The sequence below is a fragment of the Candoia aspera genome, chromosome 8 (assembly GCF_035149785.1).
Source record: "Candoia aspera isolate rCanAsp1 chromosome 8, rCanAsp1.hap2, whole genome shotgun sequence".
Taxonomy (NCBI): domain Eukaryota; kingdom Metazoa; phylum Chordata; class Lepidosauria; order Squamata; family Boidae; genus Candoia; species Candoia aspera.
The window spans coordinates 1291030-1318739 of NC_086160.1; the positions used below are offsets into that span (position 1 = coordinate 1291030).

Here is a 27710-nt window from a genome sequence, read left to right on the forward strand (position 1 = left end):
GAGGTACTTAGGAGTGCTGGTAATGCCAATTTAAATAGGCAATTCTGTTACAGATTATTATTTCAGCTTAGTATAAAAGTCATTTCACAGGGTGTGTTTGCAAAAGAGCACACCTAAGTAGAAGCAGTGGGTGAAAGAAACAGCGTTCAGCCCTACCTCCAGGCATGTCTGTGGGCCATACATTTCCCATATTTTTCTTCTTCTGACATCAATCCCTTTTCCTGGATGCTGAAAGAATTCACACATGAAGCATCATTAGCAAAGGGGCCTTTATCATACCATACATTTCAGGCATTCATTCCTCTCTTTTCTTACAATTGATAAAAAACAAACCACTCTGAAAATGGGAGGCAGTCTGTGAGTCGGAGTCAGCTTTTAAAATTCTGCCAGCCTCAATCGCTTCTCCTCCCCTTTCAGCTGGGTGGGCTCCCAACCAACAAACAAGCTTGTCAAGTGATCAGTTCAAAGGAAAAGAGAAAAAGCTGGGGAAGGAAAATTAAAACAAAAATACCTGGGTATGGATTCTAAAACATTACAGCTTGTATAACTACCAGTTATGAAGCTACAACGGCTATAATGCGGTTGGAATGTTTTTATTTTGGTATATTGTGCCTTTCATTAAAAAAAAGTTTCTACTTAGGAGCTCCAATGCTGAAGATGGTCATGCTTAGTAAGCAGTAAGTACTCTGCACTTACTTAATGGGGCTTAGATGCTGCTCCACTCCAACGGGACCCTGAACAACTTAAATTCCCTTCCATAGTGAAAGGGTTAACTATAACAACAGTATAATAAAATGAAGTAATAACACAAAACAACAACATACTAATGAAGAAACTAAACTGCCAAGGACAAAACATGACATCACAGGGCAGGGTGGGGGTTCTGATTTATCCTAGGTCTCCTCCAAGGTTTTCAGGCTTTCCAAAAACATAAGAGGGTGAGTTTAGCTTGATCCTAGGTGGCAGGCTATTTCAAAGAAGGGCTACAACAGAGAAGGCTCGACCCTTTGCACTTCGAAGGTGACAATCTCTGAGGGAAGGGACTTGGAGTGCGTGAAGCCTGCTTGATCTTGCTGGACGGGCAGAAGCCACTGGGAGTAGGTAGACGCTTCCGTAGATATCTAGCCCCCAAGCCGGGATTTAGGGTGAGGATCAGCACCTTCAACTGCATCCAGAAACTGATCAGTAACCAGGGCAGCTTTTGGAGGAGGGGTGTTACACGGGAGAACTTTGGAATTCCCATCACTACTCAAGCAGCTACACTGTTTACCAGCTGAGGCTTCTGGATGATCTTCAAGGGCAGCCCCTTGCAGACCGAGTTGCAATAACCCAACTGGCATGAGTGATGGTGAGCAGGGCCTCCCAGTCAGAATAAACCCTTCGCTCTACCTCTTAATGGCTTTAGGACTGCAAAAGGAGGGATGCTCAGGCAGGAAGAAGCTCAAGGCCTGTAAAATATCACACAGATGAAGGAAAAAGCTTGTTCTCTTCTTTCCCTAGAGGGCAGGACTTGAAATAATGGGATTAAGGGAGAGGAGGGGAAGGCAGATTCCCAGTGAATGTGAGGAAAAGCTTTCCAACAGTCAGAGCAGTTCAGCAGTGGAGCCAGTGATCCAGAGAGGTGGTGGCTCCCCACCAATGCATGTCAGAGTTTCTCAACTTTGGCAACTTTAAGCTGTGTGGACTTCAACTCCCACAATTCCCCAGCATGGGAGTTGAAGTCCACACAGCTTAAAGTTGCCAAGGATGAGAAACACCCTGTATGTGTTCGGGTCTAGACAGCCATCAGTTGGGGATACCTCCCCTGAGCAGTTTGCCCCTTCCAACTCGAGGCAGATGCAGCAGGCCACTGGGGACCACCTTGTTACAGGGAGAGTCTGTGGAGAACTGGTTATATCAATGCTGTACAATTGACTTACCCCCTCGTTACTTAAAATATGAACTAGGAGGCCATTTCCACAGCCCAGGTCCACAAAAGATTGCTTCTTGGACAGGCTTCTGAGAATTCTCTCATCTTCCCAAAGGATCTAACAACGACAGATTCACCATTCAGAAACTTTTAATGACAACCGCCATGAATCGGTAATTGGAAATTATGAAAGAACAAGTTTGATTTACAGAAATCAAGAAGATTCCATATTGGGGCTGAGGACTGTGGTGTGTGGCCCCTTCTGCCCTGTCGTGTTCCCCTTTCCCAACGGTACCTCTGAGGGGGATGAGCTCTGGGGTTGCAGCTCTGGCTGCACTCCTGAGCCACTTTTCTTAGTTCTGCCATGCAAAAGGTGAGCCTTTTGAGAGGCACTTTTGGCCGCTTTAAACCCAGCGGAGAACAGTTTACTCTGGCCAGGCCACACCAACATGAAATTCCCTTTAAATGATTACCGATCATTAGCAGTACTCAAAATTCCTTTAAAATGACTTCAGCACCTTCAGTTTGCCTCCCCATTTCTGAATCAGATATACTAATCACTGCCATATGATGCTGGGGGACCCTGAGTCTAAATCCAATTTCCTGTCCTGATCAGACTTAGAGGCAGCCAGGCAGATTAAATATCAAAAGTACTCTTTATTAAATAACTATTTATAATAAATAAGTCATTAGAATCAAGAAAGAACTGTTTTCAATCAAGACCAACTGGGCAGCAACAAGGAAACCTGCAAGATTGCAGGAGGAGACCGCAGCAAGGCAGCGGAGCAGGACTCTCTAACGGAGGCTGGGAGGCGGAGAGAAGCTGGAGCACGAGACACTCCTGGAACCAAAGTTGAATGACCTCGAACTGGACACCACTTGAACTAGGTGGAACGCTGGGCAAGGCTGGGCTGAGACCCCTGGATATGTCTGGGTTCTAGTGACTGGACTGGACTCGATGGCTCGGGCTGGACTGGAGACTCGGAACAAGGCTGAGAACTCGAAGCAAGACCAGACTCGGCTGGAGGCCCTGGACGAGGCTGAATACCCTGGACTAGGAACTCAGAGCAAGGCTGAGAGCTCAGAGCAAGGCTGGACTCGGCTGAAAGTTCTGGACTAGGTTGCAAGCTCGGTACAAGACAAGACTGGACTGGAAGTTCTGGACTAGGCAAGAAACTCGAGGCACGGCAGGTCTGAACCACAGATTCTAGACAAGATTGCAAATCTGGTTCACGAGATAGGTGTGAAACTCCTCAACAATGTCGAGCTGGAGGTCAAGGGCGCCCTGAATTCGTACTGGAGACCTGGAACTAAGCTGCGAGCTAGAAAAGTTGAAAGGCTGCACCAAAGGCTCAGGGCGAGGCTGTGGACTTGAGGCAGGACGAGACTGGATTGGAGACTCTGGACACAGCTGGAGCCTCGCAATGGGATGAGAAGTGCGCCTGGAACACGCACAAGGTGACCGTGGAAGTCCAAAACTGGACGCGAGACTGGGATTGCTGGGCTTGGTGAGCAGATCCTCGGTAGCAGCAGACGCAGGATTCACGTCCTCTTTGGTGGGGAACGCTGGTGCTGATCCCTCTTCAGTAAAAGATGCTGTCTCCAGCACTGGTAAGGACTCCTCTGTGGAAGCTGCAGGCTTGTAGGATCAGTTGTCTCCGGCAGCTTGCTCCTTGCACGTCTGCCTCTTATGCTGATCCTTCGCACGCCTATTCTCTTCTGCAGCCAATCAGGCTGCCTTCTACTTCGCACACTTTTCTGCCTGTCGTTGGCGCATGCTGATTGGAGGATTGAAATCCTCCTCCGAACATTAGCCAGTCAATGCGTGACTCTTCCTGCACTGCTGACTCATCTCTGGGTTTCGCTTTCCCAGTTTCAGCCCGGTGAGTTTCTATTTCCTCCTCTGACTCAGAAAGAGTTTTGTTTTCCGAGTCAGAGGCCGGCTGGATTCTCACATTTCCTCCTACACAAACCCCAGAGGTGTGTTCTGCGGAATCAAAGGGCAAAACGTCTAGTGGCCTCTAGAAAGTGGGGAGCACTTTTCTGCTCTCTTTGCTGCCTCTAGTGGTCATCTGTGCTTTTGCAGCCCAGACGCAGGAGCTGACTGATTCATGTTTTAATCAAATACAAATCAAAGTGGGACTTTTGGATTGTGTGTCATTTTAAGGTTTTACAGGCTGTTCTACAGCTTTCATACTGATAAATCTGTATTAATTTAGTCTGAAGACATTGTAAGAAGAAGCTGTGTTGGTCTATGGTTGCAAAAAACCAGGAGTGTGGTAGCACCTTTTCCATTTTAATAACAGGCATACAGGTAAGCTGATTTTTTTTTTTTGCTGGCACTGAAGGCCATTAGCATTACATCCAGGTACGTGCAATCTAGTTCTCCAGCTGTGCCTGCGTTATTGCTTGGATGCCACATGCAAAATCACATTACTTAGATTTTCTGGGAGAACTTACTGTAGGAACTACAGTATTTAACCAATTCTTCATCTACCCATCTAATCACACACTCACCCTTTATTTTGGCTTTTAGTACCCATTCTTGGCCTTGATGTTTGAGGTTGAACCCAGGTAGATCTTAAACAGCTGCAGCTTCTTGGTGCCTTGAAAGAGACCCGTGATGGATTGATGCCTTCCCTGTCAGCCCTATGAGGTAGGCCAGATCAAGAAAGCAACTCCGCTGGAAAGTGAGGCTACGGCAACAGCACCCTGCGCGTCTGGTTCTGTCTTCTCTCCCCTCCCCCTCATGCCCCCATCGAGGCAGGGAGGAGCCGCCCGAGCCTCTTCCGAATGCTGCCTTCTCTCCCGGGGCCCAAGCAATGCTGCTGCCCTCCAGCCTGTTTCTGCAATGGCTTCAGAACGTTCCCTCCCAGGCCATCTCCGTGGCTCTCTGTGCCACCCTTGGCACCCTGCACCTTTTTCATGAAGAACAAATAAACAAAACACCCAAAGAGAACACCCAGGCACCCACTGCAAAAAAAAATCTCCTAGCTAAAATTACTACCAGAATTGTGCTCAGAATGTTTCTTGTATATCCAATTCAAACAGTGTCAAGTTTTCAGTTTCAGCAAAATCTATTCTTTTTAGTTCAATTTTAGGACGTTTAATATTTTGGAGTGATTTACACTTTCACGGTAAACTTTTAATTAGGGTCTAAGCTCCACCTACCAGCAGATAAGCAGCTATAGCAACGTCCTCATAGACAAACTTTTCAGGATCTGTTACTTCAGGCCAGACCTGCAGGGAAGTAAGACAAATGTTCAAACGATTAACCGTAAGTACTCAACATAATGGGTTACTTCAACTATCCAGCAGGTGCATCTCTAATGCATATTCAGACCCACAAAAGAGCCACCACAGCAGATTGAGGAGCTCCCTGAAGAGGCTGAGATGACAGTCTCAGTCTCTTAAGCAAGCTCAGTCCTGCCAACACGCCCACGCAGAGCACATTCCTGGGACCATGCAAAGCTCCATCCTGTAGTACCCACCCGGGTTGTTTTACTAGCATGGCTAAGCAGATTCAGACGTTGCTTCAGTGGCACAAAATCCCAGTCCTGAGGAAGTTATTTTCAGCCATGCTGTCAAGGTAACACATGGCTGATCTTTCTTCCAACAGGAACCACCAAGGTGGGGATAAATACAATACCTACCCATTTTCCCCAACTATCTTTTCCTGACACAAGAGCGCTTGGTTTCTTCCTGCTCCATGCCTTGCCACCACACTGTGTGACTTGGTATCACCCATAACCACTTCGTCTTTGGCAATAACATGCACCTGCAAATCAGTGGCACAGCCTTGGGCACTTGCATGGCTCCGCAACATCCTAACAAGTTCATGGCTGGCTCAGAGCAGCATTTCCTCCACTCTAACCCCTTGAAACCCCCGCTTTACTTGGGATTCATTGTGATGACATTTCCATCACCTGAACCCATGCAGCAGAATCTCTCATTAAACTCCATCATTATTTCAACAATCTCCACCCCACAGAACAAGTCCTCTTCTTTGATGTCACAGTAAAATGACACAACAGACGTATAAACACCTTGTTATACAAGAAATCATAGAGCACCATACGCACTTCACGCTTCCAGCTTCCACCCAGAGCACCTCGCCAAATCTATCATCTACAGCCAGGCCTACGCTGCACTTCCATTTCTTCCGACCCACTTGACAAAACAGCTCAGAATTAAACCAGGCATTCAGGTGATGGAACTACCCACCCAACGAGATCAACAGACCAATCAGTGGAGCCAGATCGACTTCCAGGGAGGACGGATTGAAAGGCAGACCTCAAAATAGGTCAGCAGAACACCACTGGTTGTCACCAGTCCCAGCTCAAAACTCACTATTAATAAGCTAAACACATACTTGATAAGGATGCTGCCCTTTCTCAGGCACTGGATAGCAGGCCCATGCTTGCATGCAGACAACCAGTTCTAGATGGGGTGGCACTGCCCAGTGCACAATCTGGGAATCCTTCTCGACTTGTGACTCCTGCTTGATGAGCAGGTGGCAGTCATGGCTAGGAGGACCTTTGCACAACTTTGGGCTGCGCGCCTGTTGCACCCATTTCTGGGCCAGAAGGCCCTATGCTCAGTCATTCACACCCCAGTCATCTCTTAGATGGATTACTGTAATGCACTCTACATGGGGCTGCCACTTCAGCTGGTACAAAATGTGGCGGTGTGGGCAGTTATGTGCCCACCTGGATCATCAGCGCATGTTATATCTCTGCTCCACCAGTTACGTTGGTTACCAGCTTGCTTCCGGGTTCGATTCAAGCTGCTGGTAATGACCTATAAAGCCCTGTACGGCACGGGGCCCAGTAGTTTGAGGGACTGCCTCTTCCACTCACATCTACCTGCCCATCAGGTCCAGCAGAAAGAGCCCATTGCGGGTACTGCCTATGAAGAAATGCCATCGGAGGGGTCCCAGGAGGAGTCTTTTCTGCCGTGGAACCCGCCCTTTGGCACATCATTTCCCCCTGAGGGCAGATTGGCCCCAACCTTGCTAGTCTTCAGGAAGGACCTGGAAACATGGCTTTGCCATCTGGCCTGGCAATCCGGTAATGTGGGCATGGAGTCTGTAAGGTGGTTATGTCATTAGGGAAACCGACTGCGCTCTCCTGCAAATTTTCATTTCATGGTTTTACTGCTTTTAATTTTTTTTATTGCTTTTAATGATCTTTGTTATGTTTTTTCATTATTTGTACTCTTTTTTTAATTTTGTTTGCCATCCAGAGTCACATATGTGAGATGGGCAGCTATATAAATTTACCAAATAAATAAATAGATAAACAATCCGTCCAACTTAAAGCAGATTCTCACAGGAATAAGAAATAACAGAACAATGTTAACATGGGAACCTGATCCTGCCGCAAAGCCAGATGTCTACTTTGCTCCCGCATTTACACCAACAGCACCATCACAGGCCCCAACAACTTCATACACAAAGCAAGAGGCTCCTTCACAAGTTTTTCTTCTAATGTACTACATGCCATCATCTACCAGCACTGCCCCTCCAGATTTTACATACTGTGGTACAAAGGGAGCAAACGTCGCACAACAGAAATAATGGACACAAGTTTGGCATCAGGACTCAAAACACGGACCAAGTACTACAGCATCAAAGCATTTATTAACAGATCTCAAAGTAGCTACCTTGGAAAAAAAGAAACTTCCGCAGCGCAGCTGAGCGAGATTGCTGACCTCACCTAATTTAGAGGCTGCAGGCAATCTCAGCAGGTCTCAACAAACACAACAGGTTGTTAACATATTACAATTGTTCATCAAAAAGATATCTGTCTCATGTGTAACTTTCATTTGCATAACCAACCTGTAATTTAATCCTCCATCAATCTAGCCCAGGGTTTCTCAGCCAGGGTTCTGTGGCACCCTAGAGTTCTATGCGAGGTCGCTAGGGGTTTCCTGGGAGATCACAATTTATTTAAAAAATTATTTCAAATTCGGGCAACTTCACATTAAAGTGGTAAGTTTTATTATTTTCAGTTCAAGAACACTGTTATGCATAGAGACAGGCCTACCCATGAAATGAATATAATTTTTGTAACTTCTGGACTATCTTCCAGCCCGAATGGGCAGGGGTTCCCCGAGGCTTGAAAGATATTTCAAGGGTTCCTCCAGGGTCAAAAGGTTGAGAAAGGCTGATCTAGCCACTCCACACACCTGCTGAAGTGAGCTGCAGCTTGTGAAAGCTTATGTTTTTTAATAATATTAGTTAATCGGAAAAGGTGCTACTCGCTCCTTCGGATTTTAGGAATTCGGGTGCGGCTGCTCCTTTGCGACACAGAATCATGACTCAGCTTCAGGCCATCTTGCATTGTGAGCAGATTAATGGCCAAGACAGACCAGCATCCTCCCACCCGACAGTAACGAATTCACACATATATGCAGATCTCAAGCCTTTCAAGCATAATTTTTTCTACAAATCCCTGCCCCTGCAGCTTTAGGATGTCTGAATTCTCCACACATCTTCCCATGAAATTAGATGAAGGCTGGACTCAGCTAAGAAACCTCTTCTCTTCCCAAGGCCCAAACATCCTCTTTCATTCAATTTATTTATTCAATTAAGCCAGAGACTGGAACAAAACTCAAGCTTTTCATTTAAGATAGAGACATATATAATCTTTTCTGCACGCACGTTGAATTCAAAAAGGTCCAAACAAAAATCACCTAGCAGTTCTACTTACTTTGACAATCTCTTTGTATTTTTCCTTTAAATCTTGATAAACCTTGCTGTATCTAGCTACAGAAATGAGAGAGAGCGTACTCTTAAATTCATTCCTTGTGATCTCCGTAGACCATTTAACCAGTTTAGAAAGCAATTCACTTCCGAGCCATGTTGCTTTAGGATACACAATTCCATCAGAAATATATTTTTCTGGGTCTAGGAACACTGACACAGTCCTTCAAACAAACAAAAGAACAAAATCAAGAATCAGAGCCAATCAGTAATAGAGCAGTTTAATTTAATTGTGACCCAGGCCAATCAAGCAAGATTCTAGTTTGAGTTTACACAAGGATGTACCAAAAAGGGACAATATTTCCTCAAGAAGAAGAAAAGCATCAGAGGCAGGGTCAGCATGAGCACAGGGCAACAGCACTCACCTGCAGTGTTCTTAGAAGGCAGCACCAACAATCGCAAGCGGCTTTCCTTGCTGACTTTTCCTAATTAAAAGCGTGTGTGCACACACACATTCATTTTTATTTATTTATCACATTTGTATAGCTGCCCATCTCATGTAGTGACATGCAGCAATCGCCTCAGGGCAGATGCCAATTATGAAGCATAAGCACAACCACACACAATACTGCTATAATCCGAAACTGGATTTAAAAAAAATCTAAACCAGCTCCTTGACTGAGCCTGGGACTTGAACGTAGCATAAAACCGAAACCAACCCAACAGCCTTAGTAAGATGTGTGAACTCAGCTTACAAAAACGGCTCTGCCCAGCAGTTTCTTCAACCACCTGCTGCCACAAAAGGCTTAATCAAAAACTGAGGCAGAAGGCTAAACCAAAGTCATGGGAAAGGGATAACTAGAACTTGCCTTGAGACAGTTAAGATCCTTACACCAATTAACTTTCACAAAACGGGCCACCCTTGACCATCCGAAGTTTCAAAGTTCCTGAATCTGTATGAAGTTTTTCATATAGAGTCTCATATAGAGCCTCACGTGGACCGTGTTGCAAAACCCCAATCATATCAAACTAAGGCAAGTGACTCCCAAGCCTGATGCAACCTCCTTAATTTATTATCTTAATGCAAATTTAAATTTGAAAGTTGTCAAAGCTTGGCATGACTGAAACATGGAAACTGAAGTGGTAATCGCCCCCTAAAATGCATTTGTAATATGACAAAAGCATCCAAAGAGAACGTCATCTTCCTAGCACTCACCATTCATCTTCCTGTATGTGCCGAAGTCTAATTTGATAAATATTGTCCGCCGTTACCTTGTATTGGCCTTCACAGGTTTGCTCCAAAGGCAAAAATGTTACCGACCCATTAAAGACATCTGTGAATAGTTGCAAATGGTAAAGCTTCATTATTTGTACGATATTTTAGAAAATGACAACAAGCGCGTTTAAGATACACAGAACTCTGGATTTCATTTACTCTGCTTGGCAGGGTCAGGCCATCCCAGGGTCGCAGACTACACTAAGAAGCGGAACAAATAGCCCGGGAGGGGCGACGGGGAACCGCTTCCAAACCGTTGCCCAGAAAACCGCAGGGAGCAACCCACGCGCTGACCAGGGGTCCAGCTGACTCAAAGGAAACGCGGCTCTCCGCAAAGAAGTCTCGGGGACACGCCCTGGGCTCCGGCAGGCCCGCGGAGGGGCGCCTCCCTTTCCTCCGCGGCGTCTGCAGCGCCGGCTTTTTCTGCCGCGTCGGCGCACCTTCGCCCGAGGCTGATTAGTTTGGTCCCTCCCGGCCGGGGGAAATAGAGCCGGGTCTGGGCGGCAGCGGGAGACTCCGGGCCGGCAGGGCAGGGGTGGAGGCCGCCCGGCAGAACAGCCGCTGCCCAGGCGAGGCCGGGACCCGGGGGGGGGGCGCGGACCCACCTCGGACCACCAGCTCCGGGACGGGCGCGGCGGCGCGGCGGGGCAGCAGCGAGCGCAGCACCAGCTCCAGCGGCGCCTCGGCGGGGCCGCCCAGCCCCAGGGCCAGCGCCGCGCCCGCCGCGCCGCCGCAGAAGGCCCCCCACGCGCGCTCCGCCGGGCCCGCCGCGCCGCACCCGCAGCCCGGTCGGGGCACGCGGAGGGGCCGCTCCACGCAGGCGCCGCTCAGCCGCCGGTTGGCCACCTGCGGCCGCTCCAGCCACACGCCCGCGGCGGCCCAGAAGCCTCCGGGCAAGCGCCGCGCCGGGTCCCGCAGCGCCGCCGCGCCCGCCGCCTCCATGGCGCAGGAAGGCCGCGAGGCCGGCTCGGCTCACGGCGCCTGCGCAGTGGCGGGCGGGGGAAGGGACGGCGGCCGGGCGGGACCTTCCCCGCCGCCTGTCACAGGCCGCCGGACGCGCGTGCGCGGGCACACGGAAGCCTTGAGGCCTCCCCGCGGCTGAGGTGGGAGGGCGCCCTCGAGGTCGTCGGGCCGAGCCCCCACGGGGCCTTCGTCTCCGTGGCGCGGGGCGGGCCTGGACGCAGCTTGTCAGAAAATCCGCATCTCTAACGTCCCCTGAAGGTGACAGACACCTTAAATTAGAAATAGAGGATTCTCTCTTTCGGAACGGTTCTGGATGTTAAATGAGACGATTATCTCTATTTTTCTGTCGTCCTCCAAAAGATTTATGAAATCCTTTCAATAATTTCTGTTCCGTTTCCAGGGCGACCATTTCGCATCAAGATGGCCCTGGTTGGTGAATTGGAAATGCCCAGGTCCTCAGCCCCCTTGCTGCTCCCAGACTTCCCCCAAGGGCCACTCTGTGCGTACCGGAAGAAGGCGTCCTTCAGCTGGAAGGAGATGGCCCTCTTCGTGGAGGAGGAAGAGCTGATCCGTTTCAAGGTAAGGCTCAGCAGAATCAGGAAGGAGGCCCAGCCCTTTCCTTGAAATGATTCCCAATGCCAGGAAATGTTGGTGGTTCAAAAAGAGACCATGAGGCTTCTCTCATATGAGTTTTCTTAGTTTTTAATGACTGGACTGCTGATTGGTTTTCTTTTTTTATGTATAATTTTATTAAAGATTTTTTAAAAGGAAGATAAAAGCCAGTTCGGTCTAGTGGTGAAGCCACCGTGCTAGAATCCAGGAGTCTGTCAGTTTTTGTTTTTATTTATTTTATTTATTTGTCATATTTTTATTACCGCCCATCTCCCCCACTCAGGGGACCCTGGGCGGTTCACAACAAAACACAGTTCTAGTCCTGCCTTGGGCACAAAAGCTGGCTGGGTGACCTTGGGCCAGCCCCTCTCTCTCAGCCCAGCCTGTGGGGAAAATAGGGGGAGGAAGGAGCATTAGGGAGGTTTGCCACCTTGAGTTATTTATAAAAAAAAATAAAATAAAGGTGGAATAAAAAAATCTAATCTAAATCTAAAAGCTAATACAAACTAAAATTAAGTAAGAATAAAAAAAGAAAAAGAAATAAAAAAGCTAAAAGTGCAAGAAAGGAAAAAAGAAAAGAGAAAGAGAAAAGAAAGAAAATAGATACAAAGAGATGGCTTCCAACCTTCTTTATAGCAGATATAAAGTATAATGATAAATTTTCCTCTTACTCTGTGGTTATATCATAACTCTCTTCTTTCTATAATCTATCCTGTCTAATCATCAAAACCGTAAATCATGAGTTCATTTTTTTCTGTCTCATGCAAAACGTCCATAAGGGATTTCCAGTTGGTAATAAATGCAGGTACTGTCTTCTTTGCTCAAAGAAGTCAATTAGGCCATCTCAGCAGGTTCCATCATCTTCACCAGCCATTCCTCCATGATGGGTAATGCCAAATCTTTCCAACTCTGTACATACAGTAATCTTGCTGCAGTTATCATGTACAAAAACAGAATTCCATGACATTTTTTCCAACTGTCTGTCAATTCCAAAAGAAAGACCTCTGGTCTTAATTGTACATTAATCTTTAAAATCCTCTGAATCAGTGTGTGTATTTGAATCCAAAATTTTCTAGCTTTTTTACATGTCCACCAAACATGATAAAATATCCCTTCTTGTCATTCACATTTCCAACATGCGTTTGAAGTACTTTCATACATTCTAGACAATTTATCTGATGGCATATACCAACAATACATCGTTTTGTAAAAATTCTCTTTAAGATTTTTTGGATTTATGCTGTTATAGTGTAAATTGCTGTAAAGTGGGGACGCGGTGGCGCTGCGGGTTAAACCACTGAGCTGTCGATCGGAAGGTCGGCGGTTCGAAACCGCGCGGCGGGGTGAGCTCCCGTTGTTAATCCCAGCTCCTGCCCACCTAGCAGTTCGAAAACATGCAAATGTGAGTAGATCAATAGGTACCGCTTCGGCGGGAAGGTAACGGCGTTCCGAGTCGTCATGCTGGCCACATGACCCGGAAGTGTCTATGACAACGCCAGCTCCAAGGCTTAGAAACGGAGATGAGCACCACCCCCTAGAGTCGGATTCGACTGGACTTTTGTTGTTGTTTATTCGTTTAGTCGCTTCCGACTCTTCGTGACTTCATGGACCAGCCCACGCCAGAGCTTCCTGTCGGTCGTCAACACCCCCAGCTCCCCCAGGGACGAGTCCGTCACCTCTAGAATATCATCCATCCATCTTGCCCTTGGTCGGCCCCTCTTCCTTTTGCCTTCCACTCTCCCTAGCATCAGCATCTTCTCCAGGGTGTCCTGTCTTCTCATTATGTGGCCAAAGTATTTCAGTTTTGCCTTTAATATCATTCCCTTAAGTGAGCAGTCTGGCTTTATTTCCTGGAGGATGGACTGGTTGGATCTTCTTGCAGTCCAAGGCACTCTCAGAATTTTCCTCCAACACCACAGTTCAAAAGCATCGATCTTCCTTGGCTCAGCCTTCCTTATGGTCCAGTTCTCGCAGCCATATGTTACTACAGGGAACACCATTGCTTTAACTATGCGGGCCTTTGTTGTCAGTGTGATGTCTCTGCTCTTAACTATTTTATCGAGATTTGTCATTGCTCTTCTCCCAAGGATTAAGCGTCTTCTGATTTCCTGACTGCAGTCAGCATCTGCAGTAATCTTTGCACCTAGGAATACAAAGTCTTTCACTGCTTCTACATTTTCTCCCTCTATTTGCCAGTTATCAATCAAGCTGGTTGCCATAATCTTGGTTTTTTTGACTGGACTTTACGTCAAGGGAAACCTTTACCTTTACCTAGTGTAAATTGCAATCCTTTCAGCCACATTTTCCATTCTTCCATTTTATATTATAACCAAAATTTTTAGCCCACTTTATCATACATTCTTTGACCTGTTCTTCTGTTTCAAATTTCAATAAAAGTTTATACATTTTAGCAGTTACACGTTCATCGTTTGTACACAATTCTATTTCAAATTCAGTCTTACAATGTTCAGAACCATACACTTTTTTGTCTAATTTAAATCTTTCTAATACCTGTAAATAAGAAAACCATTGACAACTATATCCCTCTGCCACCAGTTCTCTTGATTTTATTTTATATTCCCCTTGAGAAAATTCTAGTATCTCACGATAAGCGAGCCATTTGTGTTTGCCTATTATTTCTCATTCTTGTGCTGAAAGCCACAAAGGTGTTTTTGGCACAATCTGGGTTTGTATCTATTCTATATTCTCAATATGTCACATCTAATATAATGATTTTTAAAATCCAGATTAATCTTGACTTTACTGTACCACAGATATCCATGCCACCCAGACCTCAGGTCGTGTCCTTCTAACTCCAAAAGCCTTCTATTTCTCAGCAGCACCCACTCTTTCATCCAAACCAAACAGCAAGCTGCAAAATACAATTTCAAATTGGGTAGACCCGATCCTCTTCTTTCCTTTGCATCTTGTAACACCTTATATTTAACTTGTGGTTTTTTTCCCTTGCCACAGCCCTCCCACTTTGAAATCCCATTCAGGGCGTCTGTGGTGGTCAGCGAACCTTTTCTGAGTCTCATGAGTGTGATCCAGCCCCTGGCGGATGACAGGCCAGTTAGTGGAGATTTGTGCAGCCCAGTCTGCCACGGAAGAGTCAGGCAAGGACTGCAGCTGGAGCTCAGGTATAGGAACAAAGTCTTGGCCATAAACAACGTGGAAAGGAGAAAAGCCAGTGCTTTGGTGAACAGCATTATTGTAAGCAACCTCAGCAAAAGGGAGAATGTCTACCCAATCGCCTTGTTGAAAACTAATGTAGCAGCGTAGGAATTGCTGTAGAGTAGATTGAGCTCGTTCAGTAGCTCCGTCAGTGGCTGGATGGCTAGATGAGCTGAGAGATTGTTGGACCCCAATTAATTTCAAAAATGCATGCCAAAATTTAGAAGTAAATTGGACGCCTTTGTCAGAAATTACACACGTGGGACACCCGTGAATTTTGTAGATGTCCGTGAGAAAGAGCTTGGCTAATTATTGAGCTGTTGAGATTTTAGTGCAGGGCATAAAATGAGCTTGCTTAGAAAACAAGTCAATGACAGTCCAAATCACAGTTTTATTCTTACTCTCAGGCAAATCCACAATGAGATCCATGGCTATCTCCTTCCAGGGAGCCTTTGGGGAGGCTACCGTTTGGAGCAGTCCTTGCGGTTCCCCCTCCTTCCACTTTGCCTGGGCACAGACCTGGCATGATGTGACGTAGGATTGCACGTCAGCCCGAAGGGAGGGCCACCAAAATTGGCATCTTACCAAGGGCAGAGTTTTTGTAAAGGCAGAGTGACCTGCAGATTTACTATCGTGGGAATGCTGCAAAATAGTTTTCCGAAGAGACCCGGGAATGTGGATTCTGCCCTTAGAGTACCAGACGTTGTCACTTTCAGTCAACTGAGCCTTGTTACATTGTAGCCAGGGATCCTTAGGCAGGCCTGAAACAGTTCCTCTTTTAAGGCTGCCGCTTGTTTGCGCATTACCCACGCCGTTCCAAGCTGCTGTTTTGAGAAAACAGTGTCCACAACTTGTGTTTGTGCTGTGTGATATTGAGGGAGATGAGAAAGCGCATCGGCTAAAAAGTTCTTTTTACCAGGAAGGAAATTAAGGGTAAAATTGAAACGGTTAAAAAACTGAGCCCAACGAATCTGTTTTCCATTCAATTTTCTGGGGGTTTGCAAGGCTTGGAGGTTTTTATGATCAGTCCAAACCTCAAAGGGCACCTTCCAAGAGATGTGTGATGGTTGCCTTAATTCCAATAAAACTCTCAGACTCAAAGGAACAATTCAGGTTCTGAGTTTATTTAGAAAAGGGTGCGAACGGGTAAAAAGCTGAGAATGAGAAAAGCGCACCTAAACTCAAACTAAATAGCGTCTTTGCAAACAGCAGCCCAGCCCCTCCCTCACATGCAGTTCACCCCACATTCCCAGGTGCCCCTAACGAGCTCTGCTGATCAACGGGCAGAGACCTTGCCATTTCAGAGAGAGCCCAAACACATTCCTCCTGGCACAGATCAGCACGTCTCCTGTACAAGGCTCTCAGCAGCACCCTCCAGCCAGGACACGTATCAGCACCATGCAAGCGAACCGTTACGATGCAGAAACACCGGAACGGTGAACATGACAAGATGCCTCCAGTGTGTAAGAGCAGTTTTTACAGCAAAAGCCTCTTTTTCCCAAATGGGCCAATTACACTCAGCGTCAGAAAACTTGCGCGAAAGATAAGCACAAGGACGAAGAAAACCTGTGTCATCCTTTTGCACTAACACTGCTCCAATAGCCGAGTCAGAAGCATCAGCTTGCACAATAAAAGAGCGAGTTGGGTCTGGGTGGGCAAGAATAGGTTCACGGGTGAAAAGCAGTTTCAAATTGTCAAAAGCTGCTTGACAGCCAGAAGTCCATATAAGGTTGGCCCCAGGGGAGGAAACTTTGCAAGTTTCCCCCCTCCCCCTGGTTTTTAATAAGTCAGTGAGAGGTAGAGCAATTTGAGCAAATTGGGGTATGAAATTTCGATAGTAGTTGGCGAAACCGAGAAAACTTTGGAGTTGGCGGCGGGTGCCTGGGGGTTCCCAACCCATGATGTCCTGGACCTTTGCAGGATCCATTTCAACTCCTTTCGAGGATATACGGTAGCCCAAATAGTCCAGTTGTGACTTATGGAATTCACATTTAGAAAGTTTGGCATATAGTTTAGCATTTCTCAGTTTGGACAAAACATTTTGGGCTTTGGTAGTTTAGCCTTTGGGTCTATTTCAATGGCACAGTCAGTTTTTCTATGAGGAGGCAAGAGATCGCACTCTTTCTCATCAAAGACATCAATAAAGTCTGCATATTCAGATGGAATGCCAGATTGTGGCAAAACTTCAGACGAGGGGGAGCAGTTAAGAAGGGTTCCAGCGACCTCCCCCCTATGGTTGGAGTACTGAAAAAAGGTTGCCAACTCCTTTGTTAAACAATAAAGCACCTGAGTCCCAATTGATCGGTGGTTTTCTGCTTTTTAGCCACGGGAGTCCCAGTATGATGGAATAGTTGGCAATATGGGCTACAATGAACTGCAAGGTTTCCTTATGCCCCCCCCCCCCAGCCGCATGGCTAAAGTCTCTATCCTGAATTCCACGGGACCCCCGTGGGCAACTGACCCATCCGTTTGTGTGAAAATAATAGGATTTTTTAGTCTCTTGGATTTTAGACTCAGAGTGTCAAGGAGGGCAGGGTGTATTAAACATTTGGAGCACCCAGAGTCTAACATTGCAGTCAAAATGGCTTTGTGCCTGGATAAGTTTTTTAACTCTACTTTCACCAGTAAGGTGGGACAATCATCACTCACCAAAGGGTCTTCTTTGTCATCAATGTCAGAAGTAGGTGCGCTGCGCCCTGGAGTTGCCACCTGCTCGCGGGTGCGATTTAGAATAGGTGAAACTCGCTTCCCACTGGCTCCAGGACTTCTTGTTCGGAATCTTCTCTGGAGTCTGGTTGAGCTTCCATTTTGGGTTCTTTTCTAGCCAGCGTGCTTGCAGCTGCTGCCTTGCGTCTGGGCAGTGGGGTTTTAGTTGGTTTAGTTGCTCCTTTTATGGCTTCTGGGCATTCGGCTGCTCTGTGTGTGTCCTTCCCACACTTGAAACAGGCGCTTTGCTTTCCGGTTTTGTCTTTTCGATCTTTCCTTTTGCGGAAAGGTCTTTTTTGGGCAAAAAGAAATTGACTTGGCGCCACTGTATTTTTTCCCATTGCTTGAGCTTGAAGCTGCCAGCAGAATTGGTACTGGGTGTTCTCTACCTCACCTGCAAGGCAGATCCAATCTTTCAGAGTCTCCGTGGCAGAGCACCCACCTAAGGATTTCTGGCTGCAATCCCCCCTTGAAGTAGTCGATCTTAGTGGTTTCAGACCAGTCCATAACTTTTCCAGCAAGGGTTTTGAACTCCATGGCATACTCCGCCACAGTTCGCCCCCCTCGCCTAAGCTGTTGGATGCCAGTTTTTGCTCTCATCTTATCCAGTGGGTCCTCGAACCAGTCTCTCAGGGCTTTCATGAACTCCCGCAGGCTACCCAGTTCTGGGGAACTCGCATCGTGCAACTGCACAAACCACTCAGCAGCTGGCCCTCTGAGCCTGGCACCCACTTGGCTAACTTTCTTGTACTCCGTGGGGAAACAGGAACCATACTCTCTCATGTATATGGAAATGGTGGTCAGGAAAAACGCCAACTGTCTTGGGTCGCCATCAGACTTGACCTGTATATCCTTTGGGGCTGCGCCCTGGGTTACCCCGCTGGCTAGCACTCTCCCTCCATCTCCATGGCTTTCTGGGTGGCCTCCGTTCTGCCTGTGTCTCACTGGCGATTCAAAATCCCTGGTTGGGGTTAGGTTATGTCGTCTCCCTCTTCCGACTGGCGACTCTGCTCTTGACAGCTGAGTCGAGATTTCTGCCAAGGGGTACGCCATGGTCTCCAGAGTTCTCGATACCTGCTGCAAGACCACTTCCATGGCAGACATCCTGGCTTCCAGATTGCGGATGTCTTGGGGAGTTCCATTAGGATCTGGAATGGTTCCATGCGACTCCGGGCTTCGCCCTATTATTTGCACGTCCACAGGTGGGGGAGCTCTTGCCTCGCCTTCCCTGGCACCTACCTGGGAAGGTGCCGCCTGTGGTTCTTCAATAATAACGCTCGGCATCTGGGGTTCTGTCACAAAATTTAGGGAGTGGAGGGCACTTTCCAACTCCGTCTGGTTGAGCCGGGTTTCCACCTCGCACTCGCTGTCTCTGCTCCCCAAACTCTCCTCTGTCTCAATTTTTTCTTCTGCCCCTTTAGCATACAGCACGGTTCTCTCCGATGACAGCAGAGGCGATGGCTGCTTAGCCCGGGACTTTCCGTGTTTAGGCATGGTTCGTTAAGCTGATTGCTTTTTTAGGAAGAGTTTTCGAATTATGGATTCGCAGCTTAATGTCAGCACCTGCTCATTCAGGCATTCACACACACAGTCAAGAAACTGGAGTTCTTTGAACTGGTTTATTGAAGTGTAACGAACGGTACAGAAGGCAAGCTGTGAATAAAGACTTCCCGCCAAAACCCACTTTAAACTACATTCCCTTAGCTAGTCCCCTTTCCCACGAAGTGTGTCGCTCCCCCTCCCATCCAGATGGCATTCCTGTCGTATCTCAACCTCCTGTCCTTGATGCGCCTATAGCCAAAACAACCCCCCACATTCCAACTTCGCACACACCCTCCCATCTTCCTCCCATCCTGCAACCTGTGAGAATGACACGATGGGAGATGCCCTGAGAAGGGTTTCTGTGAAACCTTCGATCAGGGAATCTGACAGTTGTAGTTTCTCCCATCTTAACATGTCTTTTTTAACTTCATTCCATGTCTTAACATAGTTATTTTGGAAGAACATAAGTTTGTTTTTGGCATACGATAGCTCTATCTGTCTATCTATCTATCTATCTATCTATCTATCTATCTATCTTTATTTTTATCCTGACTTTATTATTTTTATAAATAACTCAAGGCTGCGAACCTATCTGATACTCCTTCCTCCTCCTATTTTCCTCCTATTTTACCTTCTCAATCTTAAAACCCATTTTATTTGTCAATTCTGTCTGATCTTCTATTTTCATGTTTTTTGTTAACAACTGTGTCTTCTGCTTATTAATCATGAAACATACTAATGGACCAAAATCTTTTAATCTGCCCATTAATATTTCAGTTGCCCTTAAAGGATCTTCCAAAACCAAGACCAAGCCATCTGCAAAAGCCCTTAACTTTTTAAATCTTTACTCCCACAACTCTCTCATCTTGTCTTATACCTCTATTCAGTATTTCAAGAGCCAAAGTAAACAAGAATGGAGACAGTGGACATCCCTGCCGTGTTCCTTTCCGTATCTCACAGGGTCTTGTTAATCTCCGTTAACAATTATTTGATTTTCTGGGAAGTGTAAGTTGATCTTAACCCATTTTATAAAGTTCTCTCCAAAATCCATATCTTCCAAAACCTTGAACGAGAAAGCCTGGTTTGAATTGTCAGAGGCCTTCTCTGCATCTAAGAAAATCAGCGCAGCTCTTGTCTTTCATTACGTTGCTCTAAATATTCCAAAATATCCAACACATTTCTGACATTGTCCTTTAAAGTAAAAATCCACATTGATCCTCATGAATAAATCCTTGGAAAATTATTTTCAGTCTGTCATCCAGAATCATTGTGAACAACTTCTAGCCATTATTCAATAATCACATCAGCCGATAGTTTCTTGTTAAAGTCAAATCTTGTCCCCCTTTCAGTGTTGGTGCTATATGGACCTCTGTCCAACTCTCTGTCATCTTTCCTCCCAGTCAGACAGAATTCGTTGTGTTTTGTAGAGGTTGTAAGAGCTCATCCTGAAAACATTTGTAATCAGAAGCCGGCAGCCCGACTGGTGCAGGGACCTTTCCCGTTTAATCTTTTTTCAGCTTCAGAGAATTCCCTCATTGTTACAGGTCCAGTCATAATCTGCCTCTGTTCCAATGTAATACTTGGTAATTTTTTTTCTTTAGATACTTATTTTCTCTAGAGAGATGTCACTTCCTTTATACAAGTTAGAATAATGTTGATGAAATGCTTTTTGTATGGCCGCATTATGCATTAATACAGCATCCCCTGCTTGTAATTTTAATATTTTCTTTTCCTTTTCTTTTTGTAATTTATATGCCAACCATTTCCCTGGTTTGTTAAAAACTCAATTTTTTTTTTGCTTTACATAGTTCATTTTTGTTTCCATTTCTTTTACCTTTAGTACAGATAACTGTTGTTGTAAAAGCTTAATTAATGAGAAATACTTACCTTCTCTGGAAATTTCTTTAATTCATCTTCTTTTCTCTTTATCTCATCCAAAGTAGCTTGCATTTTCTCTTGACTCTCCTTTTTGAGTTCAAAGTTATTTTTTGAAAAGTCATTTTCAAAAAAAATATTTTTATTTCTTTTTACAATCCTCTACAATTGCTTCTTTCTATAGCAACATTTCACTTAGTCTCCATCTAAAATAACTTGTTTATTCCTTTAGTCGCTTCCGACTCTTCGTGACTTCATGGACCAGCCCACGCCAGAGCTTCCTGTCGGTCGTCAACACCCCCAGCTCCCCCAGGGACGAGTCCGTCACCTCTAGAATATCATCCATCCACCTTGCCCTTCGTCAGCCCCTCTTCCTTTTGCCCTCCACTCTCCCTAGCATCAGCATCTTCTCCAGGGTGTCCTGTCTTCTCATTATGTGGCCAAAGTATTTCAGTTTTGCCTTTAATATCGTTCCCTCAAGTGAGCAGTCTGGCTTTATTTCCTGGAGGATGGACTGGTTTGATCTTCTTGCAGTCCAAGGCACTCTCAGAATTTTCCTCCAACACCACAGTTCAAAAGCATCGATCTTCCTTCTCTCCGCCTTCCTTATGGTCCAGCTCTCGCAGCCATATGTTACTATGGGGAACACCATTGCTTTAACTATGCAGACCTTTGTTGTCAGTGTGATGTCTCTGCCCTTAACTATTTTATCGAGGTTTGTCATTGCTCTTCTCCCAAGGATTAAGTGTCTTCTGATTTCCTGACTGCAGTCAGCATCTGCAGTAGTCTTCGCACCTAGAAATACAAGGTCTTTCACTGCCTCTACGTTTTCTCCCTCTATTTGCCAGTTATCAATCAAGCTGGTTGCCATCATCTTGGTTTTTTTGAGGTTTAGCTGCAAGCCAGCTTTCTCACTTTCTTCTTTCACCTTCATCATAAGGCTCCTCAGTTCCTCTTCGCTTTCAGCCATCAAAGTGGTATCATCTGCATATCTGAGATTGTTAATGTTTCTTCCAGCGATTTTAACCCAAGCCTTGGATTCCTCAAGCCCAGCACATCGCATGATGTGTTCTGCGTACAAGTTGAATAGCTAGGGTGAGAACCCTGCCATACTCCTTTCCCAATCTTAAACCAGTCTGTTGTTCCTTGGTCTGTTCTTATTGTTGCTACTTGGTTGTTATACAGATTCCTCAGGAGGCATACAAGATGACTTGGTATCCCCATACCGCTAAGAACTTGCCACAATTTGTTACGGTCCACACAGTCAAAGGCTTTAGAATGGTCAATAAGACAGAAATAGATGTTTTTCTGAAACTCCCTGGCTTTTTCCGTTATCCAGCGGATATTGGCAATTTGGTCCCTAGTTCCTCTGCCTTTTCTAAACCCAGCTTGTACATCTGGCAGTTCTCGCTCCATGAATTGCTGAAGTCTACCTTGCAGGATCTGGAGCATTACCTTACTGGCATGTGAAATGAGTGCCACTGTTCGATAATTTGAACATTCTTTAGTGTTTCCCTTTTTTGGTATGGGGATATAAGTTGATTTTTTCCACTCTGATGGCCATTCTTGTGTTTTCCAAATTTGCTGGCATATAGCATGCATTACCTTGACAGCATCATCTTGCAAGATTTTGAACAGTTCAGCTGGGATGCCGTCGTCTCTTGCTGCCTTGTTATTAGCAATGCTTCTTAAGGCCCACTCAACCTCACTCTTCAGGATGTCTGGCTCTAGCTCACTGACCACACCGTCAAAGCTATCCCCGATATTGTTATCCTTCCTATACAGGTCTTCTGTATATTCTTGCCACCTTTTCTTGGTCTCTTCTTCTTCTGTTAGGTCCTTGCCGTCTTTGTTTTTGATCATACCCATTTTTGCCTGGAATTTACCTCCAATGTTTCTAATTTTCTGGAAGAGGTCTCTTGTCCTTCCTATTCTATTGTCTTCTTCCACTTCCGCGCATTGCTTGTTTAAAAATAATTCCTTATCTCTTCTGGCTAACCTCTGGAATTTTGCATTTAATTGGGCATATCTCCCCCTATCACTGTTGCCTTTTGCTTTCCTTCTTTCTTGGGCTACTTCTAGTGTCTCAGCAGACAGCCATTTTGCCTTCTTGGTTTTCTCTTTCTTTGGGATGTATTTTGTTGCCGCCTCCTGAACAATGTTGCGAACTTCTGTCCATAGTTCTTCCGGGACCCTATCTACTAAGTCCAGTCCCTTAAATCGATTCTTCACCTCCACTGCATATTCCTTAGGAACATTAGTGAGCTCATATCTATCAAGAGATTGGGTCTTCCCTAATCTCTTTAGTCTGATCCTAAACTCTGCAAGAAGAAGTTCGTGATCGGAACTACAGTCAGCTCCAGGTCTTGTTTTTACCGACTGTACAGATGTCCGCCACCTTTGGCCGCAAAGGGTGTAGTCAATCTGATTTCGGTGTTGTCCATCTGGTGAAGTCCATGTATAAAGCCGTCTCTTGTTGGACTAAAATAACTAGATTTCCTTTTATAAGCCAAACTCATAGGATTATGATCCAAAAAAGTCTTTGTTAATATCTCTACTTTAGAAACCTTAGTAGCCAAATTCTTTGAAATCCAAATCATATCTATTTTTGAAAAGGATCTATGTCTTTCAGAAAAGTAGGCATACTCACTTGAATTGCCATTTTTCTGTCTCCATATATCAATCAAACCTACATTATCCATCAAATCCAAAAAAACCTTTTGGCAGTTTGAGTGATTTTAATATTTTTCTCAGAAGTTCTATCCAGTTGTGGGGAGACCACTCCATTCTAATCCCCTGTCAAACACCAATTTTCATAAGAGAAACCTATTAGTCTGTCCATAATTCCTTTGTGGAACACTACTTTATCCTTGCTTGTGGCATACATTCCCAATATCCAAGTCTCAGTCCCATCCAAATTAATGTGGGGGACTTGGGGCAGGAGTGAGAGGTAATCAACCCTGGGGGGGCTTAGCACACTAAAGAGGCCCCCGTGTATTTATGAATTTAAATTAAGGAAGTTTAATATTGCCATCCTGAATTTTGTATTTTATATTTATATTTAAGGGGTACTGTTTTTTATTGTATTTTAATCTGTGTTTAGTTTTAGTTTGAATCCGCGTGACGGGGTGAGCTCCCGTTGCTAGTCCCAGCTCCTGCCAACCTAGCAGTTCGAAAACATGCAAATGTGAGTAGATTAATAGGTACCGCTTTGGCGGGCAGGTAACGGCGTTCTGTGTCATCATGCTGGCCACATGACCACGGAAGTGTCTACGGACAAACGCCGGCTCTTCGGCTTTGAAACGGAGATGAGCACCGCCCCCTAGAGTTGGACACGACTGGACTTAATGTCAAGGGAAACCTTTACCTTTACCTAGTTTTAGTTTTGTTGGAAACTGCCCAGAGTCCCTCTTTTGAGGGAGATGGGCGGTGACGAAATTTGAAATATAAATAAATAAATAAATAAAACTTCCACCCCAACAAATCTACCGTGTTCATCAGTCAATACAAGTTCTGGTTTTAGTTGGGGATTTATATGCAAAACAACTCCATTTCTTTTTTTTATTTCCTGCTGAAATAAATGTTTCACCCAATTTTTTATAAATCAAATATTTTATGTCTTTTTTTCTAATATATGTCTCTTGTAGGCAAATTATGTCTTGTTTTAATTTTTTCAAATGATGATGTTTTTTTCTTTTTTTGAGGAGCATTTGGTCTATTTATGTACCATGTTAAGGATGTGTAACCTATAATCAAGCCAAAAATTGACCACCGGTTTATTTTCTTGAGCAGCACCTAGAAGCAGGTAGAACCCCTCCCCATTATATTAGGAGCATATGCAAAGTTCCCTATGCAAGCAAAGAACCAAGCTCAGAGTGCCCCAAGGACTCCACATTTCCAGACATGTTGGTGACAAGGAGAAAGAGTCCCCACCCACGGAAAAAAGGAAATGCATGCAACGTTTTGTTACTAAATACAAGCTTTTAAGAACAAAGCAGGTGCTGTGACATGGATTATTCCTTTGCGTCTTACTTGACGCACGTTCACCCTACTTTTTGGCCCCGGAAGGCTCCCAAACCAGCATATGGATGCCAGTCCTGCCTTTAAACTTATGGTCCCCAAGACAGACTTACAAGCAGATAACAAAGTTGCAGGGAGAAAAGCAAGGTCAGGCACCAGGGTGAACACTGAAAGCGCACACAGGTTGGATTTCTTACAGCCTTCAGGCAAAATTTGTGCATGGCCTTGTTCATTCGTAACCGCTGTCTTGTGGCAACTTGTTCAGCTGATATTTTATGTGTGTTTGTTCGTGTTCTCTTACGTCACTGCGTTAAGTATATGTTGCTTACAAGGGAAAGTTCGGAACTGACCTAAGCATTCTGAATTTTCTGTTCATGAAGCATGAAATATTCTCTTCTCTGGAAAATGACCCTCTGTTTGCTCGTGTTCCTGGAGAAGAATTGTCGCTTGAGAAGTACCGGGAGCTGACCTTCCTTCGCTGTCGGAAGCTTTTTGAATACAATTTTCTACCTTTGGAGGAGATCATTGAAAAACCCTTGAAAGTGATGGTGCTGATCAGCTGCCTGGGGATGTACGATTGGTCTCTCGGAGCCAAATACCTGCTCAATTCCCAGGTAGGTACACATCGGTGTCGCTGTGTTGACAGGCTGAAGCCGCGTGGCCCGTCATTTCGTTTTCTTCTTGAGAAACTTCTCTGGGTGGCCCTTGGCGTTTTCTTCTTGCAGTAAGTATTAGCCTCGCTGCATAAGCATGTGAAGGGCAAGGCAGGGCAAGGCAGTCAAGGTAAAGCATTCTCTTGTTCTCCTCTAAACGCAGAAGGGAACAAACTACCTAAAGTGCTACTTCAGAGCCGTAGTTTGGTTGGAAAGTGTTAGCGACCCTCTCTACCTTAGGTTCAAGCACTAACATTAGCTTTTGCGAGATGGGATACATGTTGAGCTGAGCGGGGCGGGGGGGAAAGCTCTGCAGCCAAGAACAAACAAGCAAAAGCCCTGAAGTGCTTGGGGCAGCGAACAAATGAGATCAGCGCTTCCCTGTGGGCTCAGAGGATCCTTTAAAGCCGTGTTTCTCGACCTCAGCAACTTTAAGCTGTGTGGACTCCAACTCCCGGAATTCCCCAGCCAGCTGGGAGACAAAGGGAAGGGTTTGGCGGCGAAGGGGAAGGAAGAGGCAGGGATGGGTGCACAGGGCGTGAGCAGGAGGGAGGAGCCGGGGCACCCAGCTTCTGCCCGCCTGCAGGGTTCCTCTGAACGCAGCTCAGCTGAAACCCCCAACTCAGCGGTCTGGGTGTTAGTGTAGCTGGACCGCAACTCCACCCGGAATGGTCTGGCTGGCCCAATTGTTTGTTCCATGCACAGAGCAAAATGCAATTCCCAGAATTTATTTTACTCCCACCTTATGCTTTCTGTGGAAAGTTTCTTGACTTTCTTAAGGGTTTTTTTTCCTCTGCAGAATAATCTAATTTGATATAAAGCTATTTTTAATAGAATTTTTTATCCCACCTTTATTATTTTTATAAATAACCCAAGGCAGGAAACATACCGAATACTCGTTCCTCCTCCTATTTTCCCCACAACAACCCTGTGAGGTGGGTTGGGCTGAGAGAGAGCGACTGGCCCAAAGTCACGCAGCCAGCCTTTTGTCCTAAAGAAACTATCTTGTATGGAAGATGTTCATATGTTTTTTACTGTTTGTATGTTTTTTATTGTTCATGTGTTTACACGTTCATATGTTTTTTACTTGAGCAGCAAGTAGTGCAGGATCTTTATATTTAAAGGTGTTTTTTTTCTTTTCTGAACATTTCATGATTGTTAATTGCCTTTTTTTAGTTCTTTGGCTTCTGTTAATGTCTTGCTTTAATGTTATAGGTCTTCAAAGATACCATTGAGAGTTCAGGATCTGAAAGACATGAAAAAATTATTAAACAAGTTCAAAATATGGAGGTACTTTTTTATATTGTTTGAAAGTTGAAGTTGTTGGTATGAGTCAAAAAATTTTATATTTATTTATTTATTTATTTATTTATTTATTTATTTATTTATTTATTTATCTATCATATTTCTATGACCGCCCATCTCCCCCGCAGGGGGGACCCTGGGCGGTTCACAGTAAAAACAATTTAAAATTCAGTAAAATCATAAATAATACCAGTCAATAAATATATAAAATACAGTCAAATCCAAGCGATGGTAGATCTAATTCCACCCATAAGGGGATAAGACTGGTCGCTGCAGGGCTAGGGAACCAACCAGCCCCAAGAATGGCGCTTCCTCTCCCCACTCCAAGCCTGGTAGCAGAACCAGGTTTTCAGCTGTTTTCTGAAGTCCAGGAGGGAGGGGGCCAACCGCACTTAACTCAGAACTAAAGATGGCAAATTCCTAGGAGCTGAGGGGCCATTAACCTACAGCCACTCCGTCTTACCAGGGTTCAGCTGAAGCCTGTTGTTCCCCATCCAGACCACCACAGCCCCCAGGCACCTGGAGAGGGCAGTCACAGCATCACTTACTTCACCTGGGATGGAGATATATAATTGAGTATCGTCAGCATGTTGATGATACCTCATCCCGTGGAGACGGATGATCTCGTCCAGCGGTTTCATATAGATGTTAAAAAGGAGAAGGGAGAGTACTGAACCCTGCGGAACCCCACAAAGTAGGGGCCATGGGCCCGATCTCTCCTTTCCTATTAACACCGACTGGGATCAGCCCTGGAGAAAGGAGGTGAAGCAGTGCAAAACTACGCCACCCACCCCCAGCTCCATGAGCCGACCCAAAAGGATATCATGGTCGATGGTATCGAAAGCCGCTGAGAGGTCAAGGAGAGCCAGGATGGATATACTGCCTCCATCCCGCTCCCGCCAGAGATCATCCATAAGTGCAACCAATGCAGTTTTTGTCCCATATCCTGGCCTGAAACCTGACTGAAAG

General features: G+C 45.5%; 2 protein-coding genes across 2 annotated transcripts in view; one reads left to right on the forward strand and one right to left on the reverse strand.

Annotated features, from left to right (window-relative positions):
* Positions 1 to 10833, reverse strand: part of TRMT44 (tRNA methyltransferase 44 homolog) — a 34865-nt gene extending 24032 nt beyond the window's left edge. The window contains exons 1-6 of the mRNA XM_063309734.1: positions 10497 to 10833; positions 9832 to 9949; positions 8623 to 8839; positions 5081 to 5149; positions 1920 to 2027; positions 157 to 228 (exon numbers count right to left, since the gene is read on the reverse strand). Coding sequence (XP_063165804.1) covers positions 157 to 228; positions 1920 to 2027; positions 5081 to 5149; positions 8623 to 8839; positions 9832 to 9949; positions 10497 to 10833 — 921 coding nt within the window. The remainder of the gene's footprint in view (positions 1 to 156; positions 229 to 1919; positions 2028 to 5080; positions 5150 to 8622; positions 8840 to 9831; positions 9950 to 10496) is intronic.
* A 157-nt stretch (positions 10834 to 10990) lies between these two features.
* Positions 10991 to 27710, forward strand: part of ACOX3 (acyl-CoA oxidase 3, pristanoyl) — a 39435-nt gene continuing 22715 nt past the window's right edge. The window contains exons 1-4 of the mRNA XM_063309816.1: positions 10991 to 11112; positions 11255 to 11433; positions 25164 to 25397; positions 26652 to 26726. Coding sequence (XP_063165886.1) covers positions 11275 to 11433; positions 25164 to 25397; positions 26652 to 26726 — 468 coding nt within the window. The 5' untranslated portion in view covers positions 10991 to 11112; positions 11255 to 11274. The remainder of the gene's footprint in view (positions 11113 to 11254; positions 11434 to 25163; positions 25398 to 26651; positions 26727 to 27710) is intronic.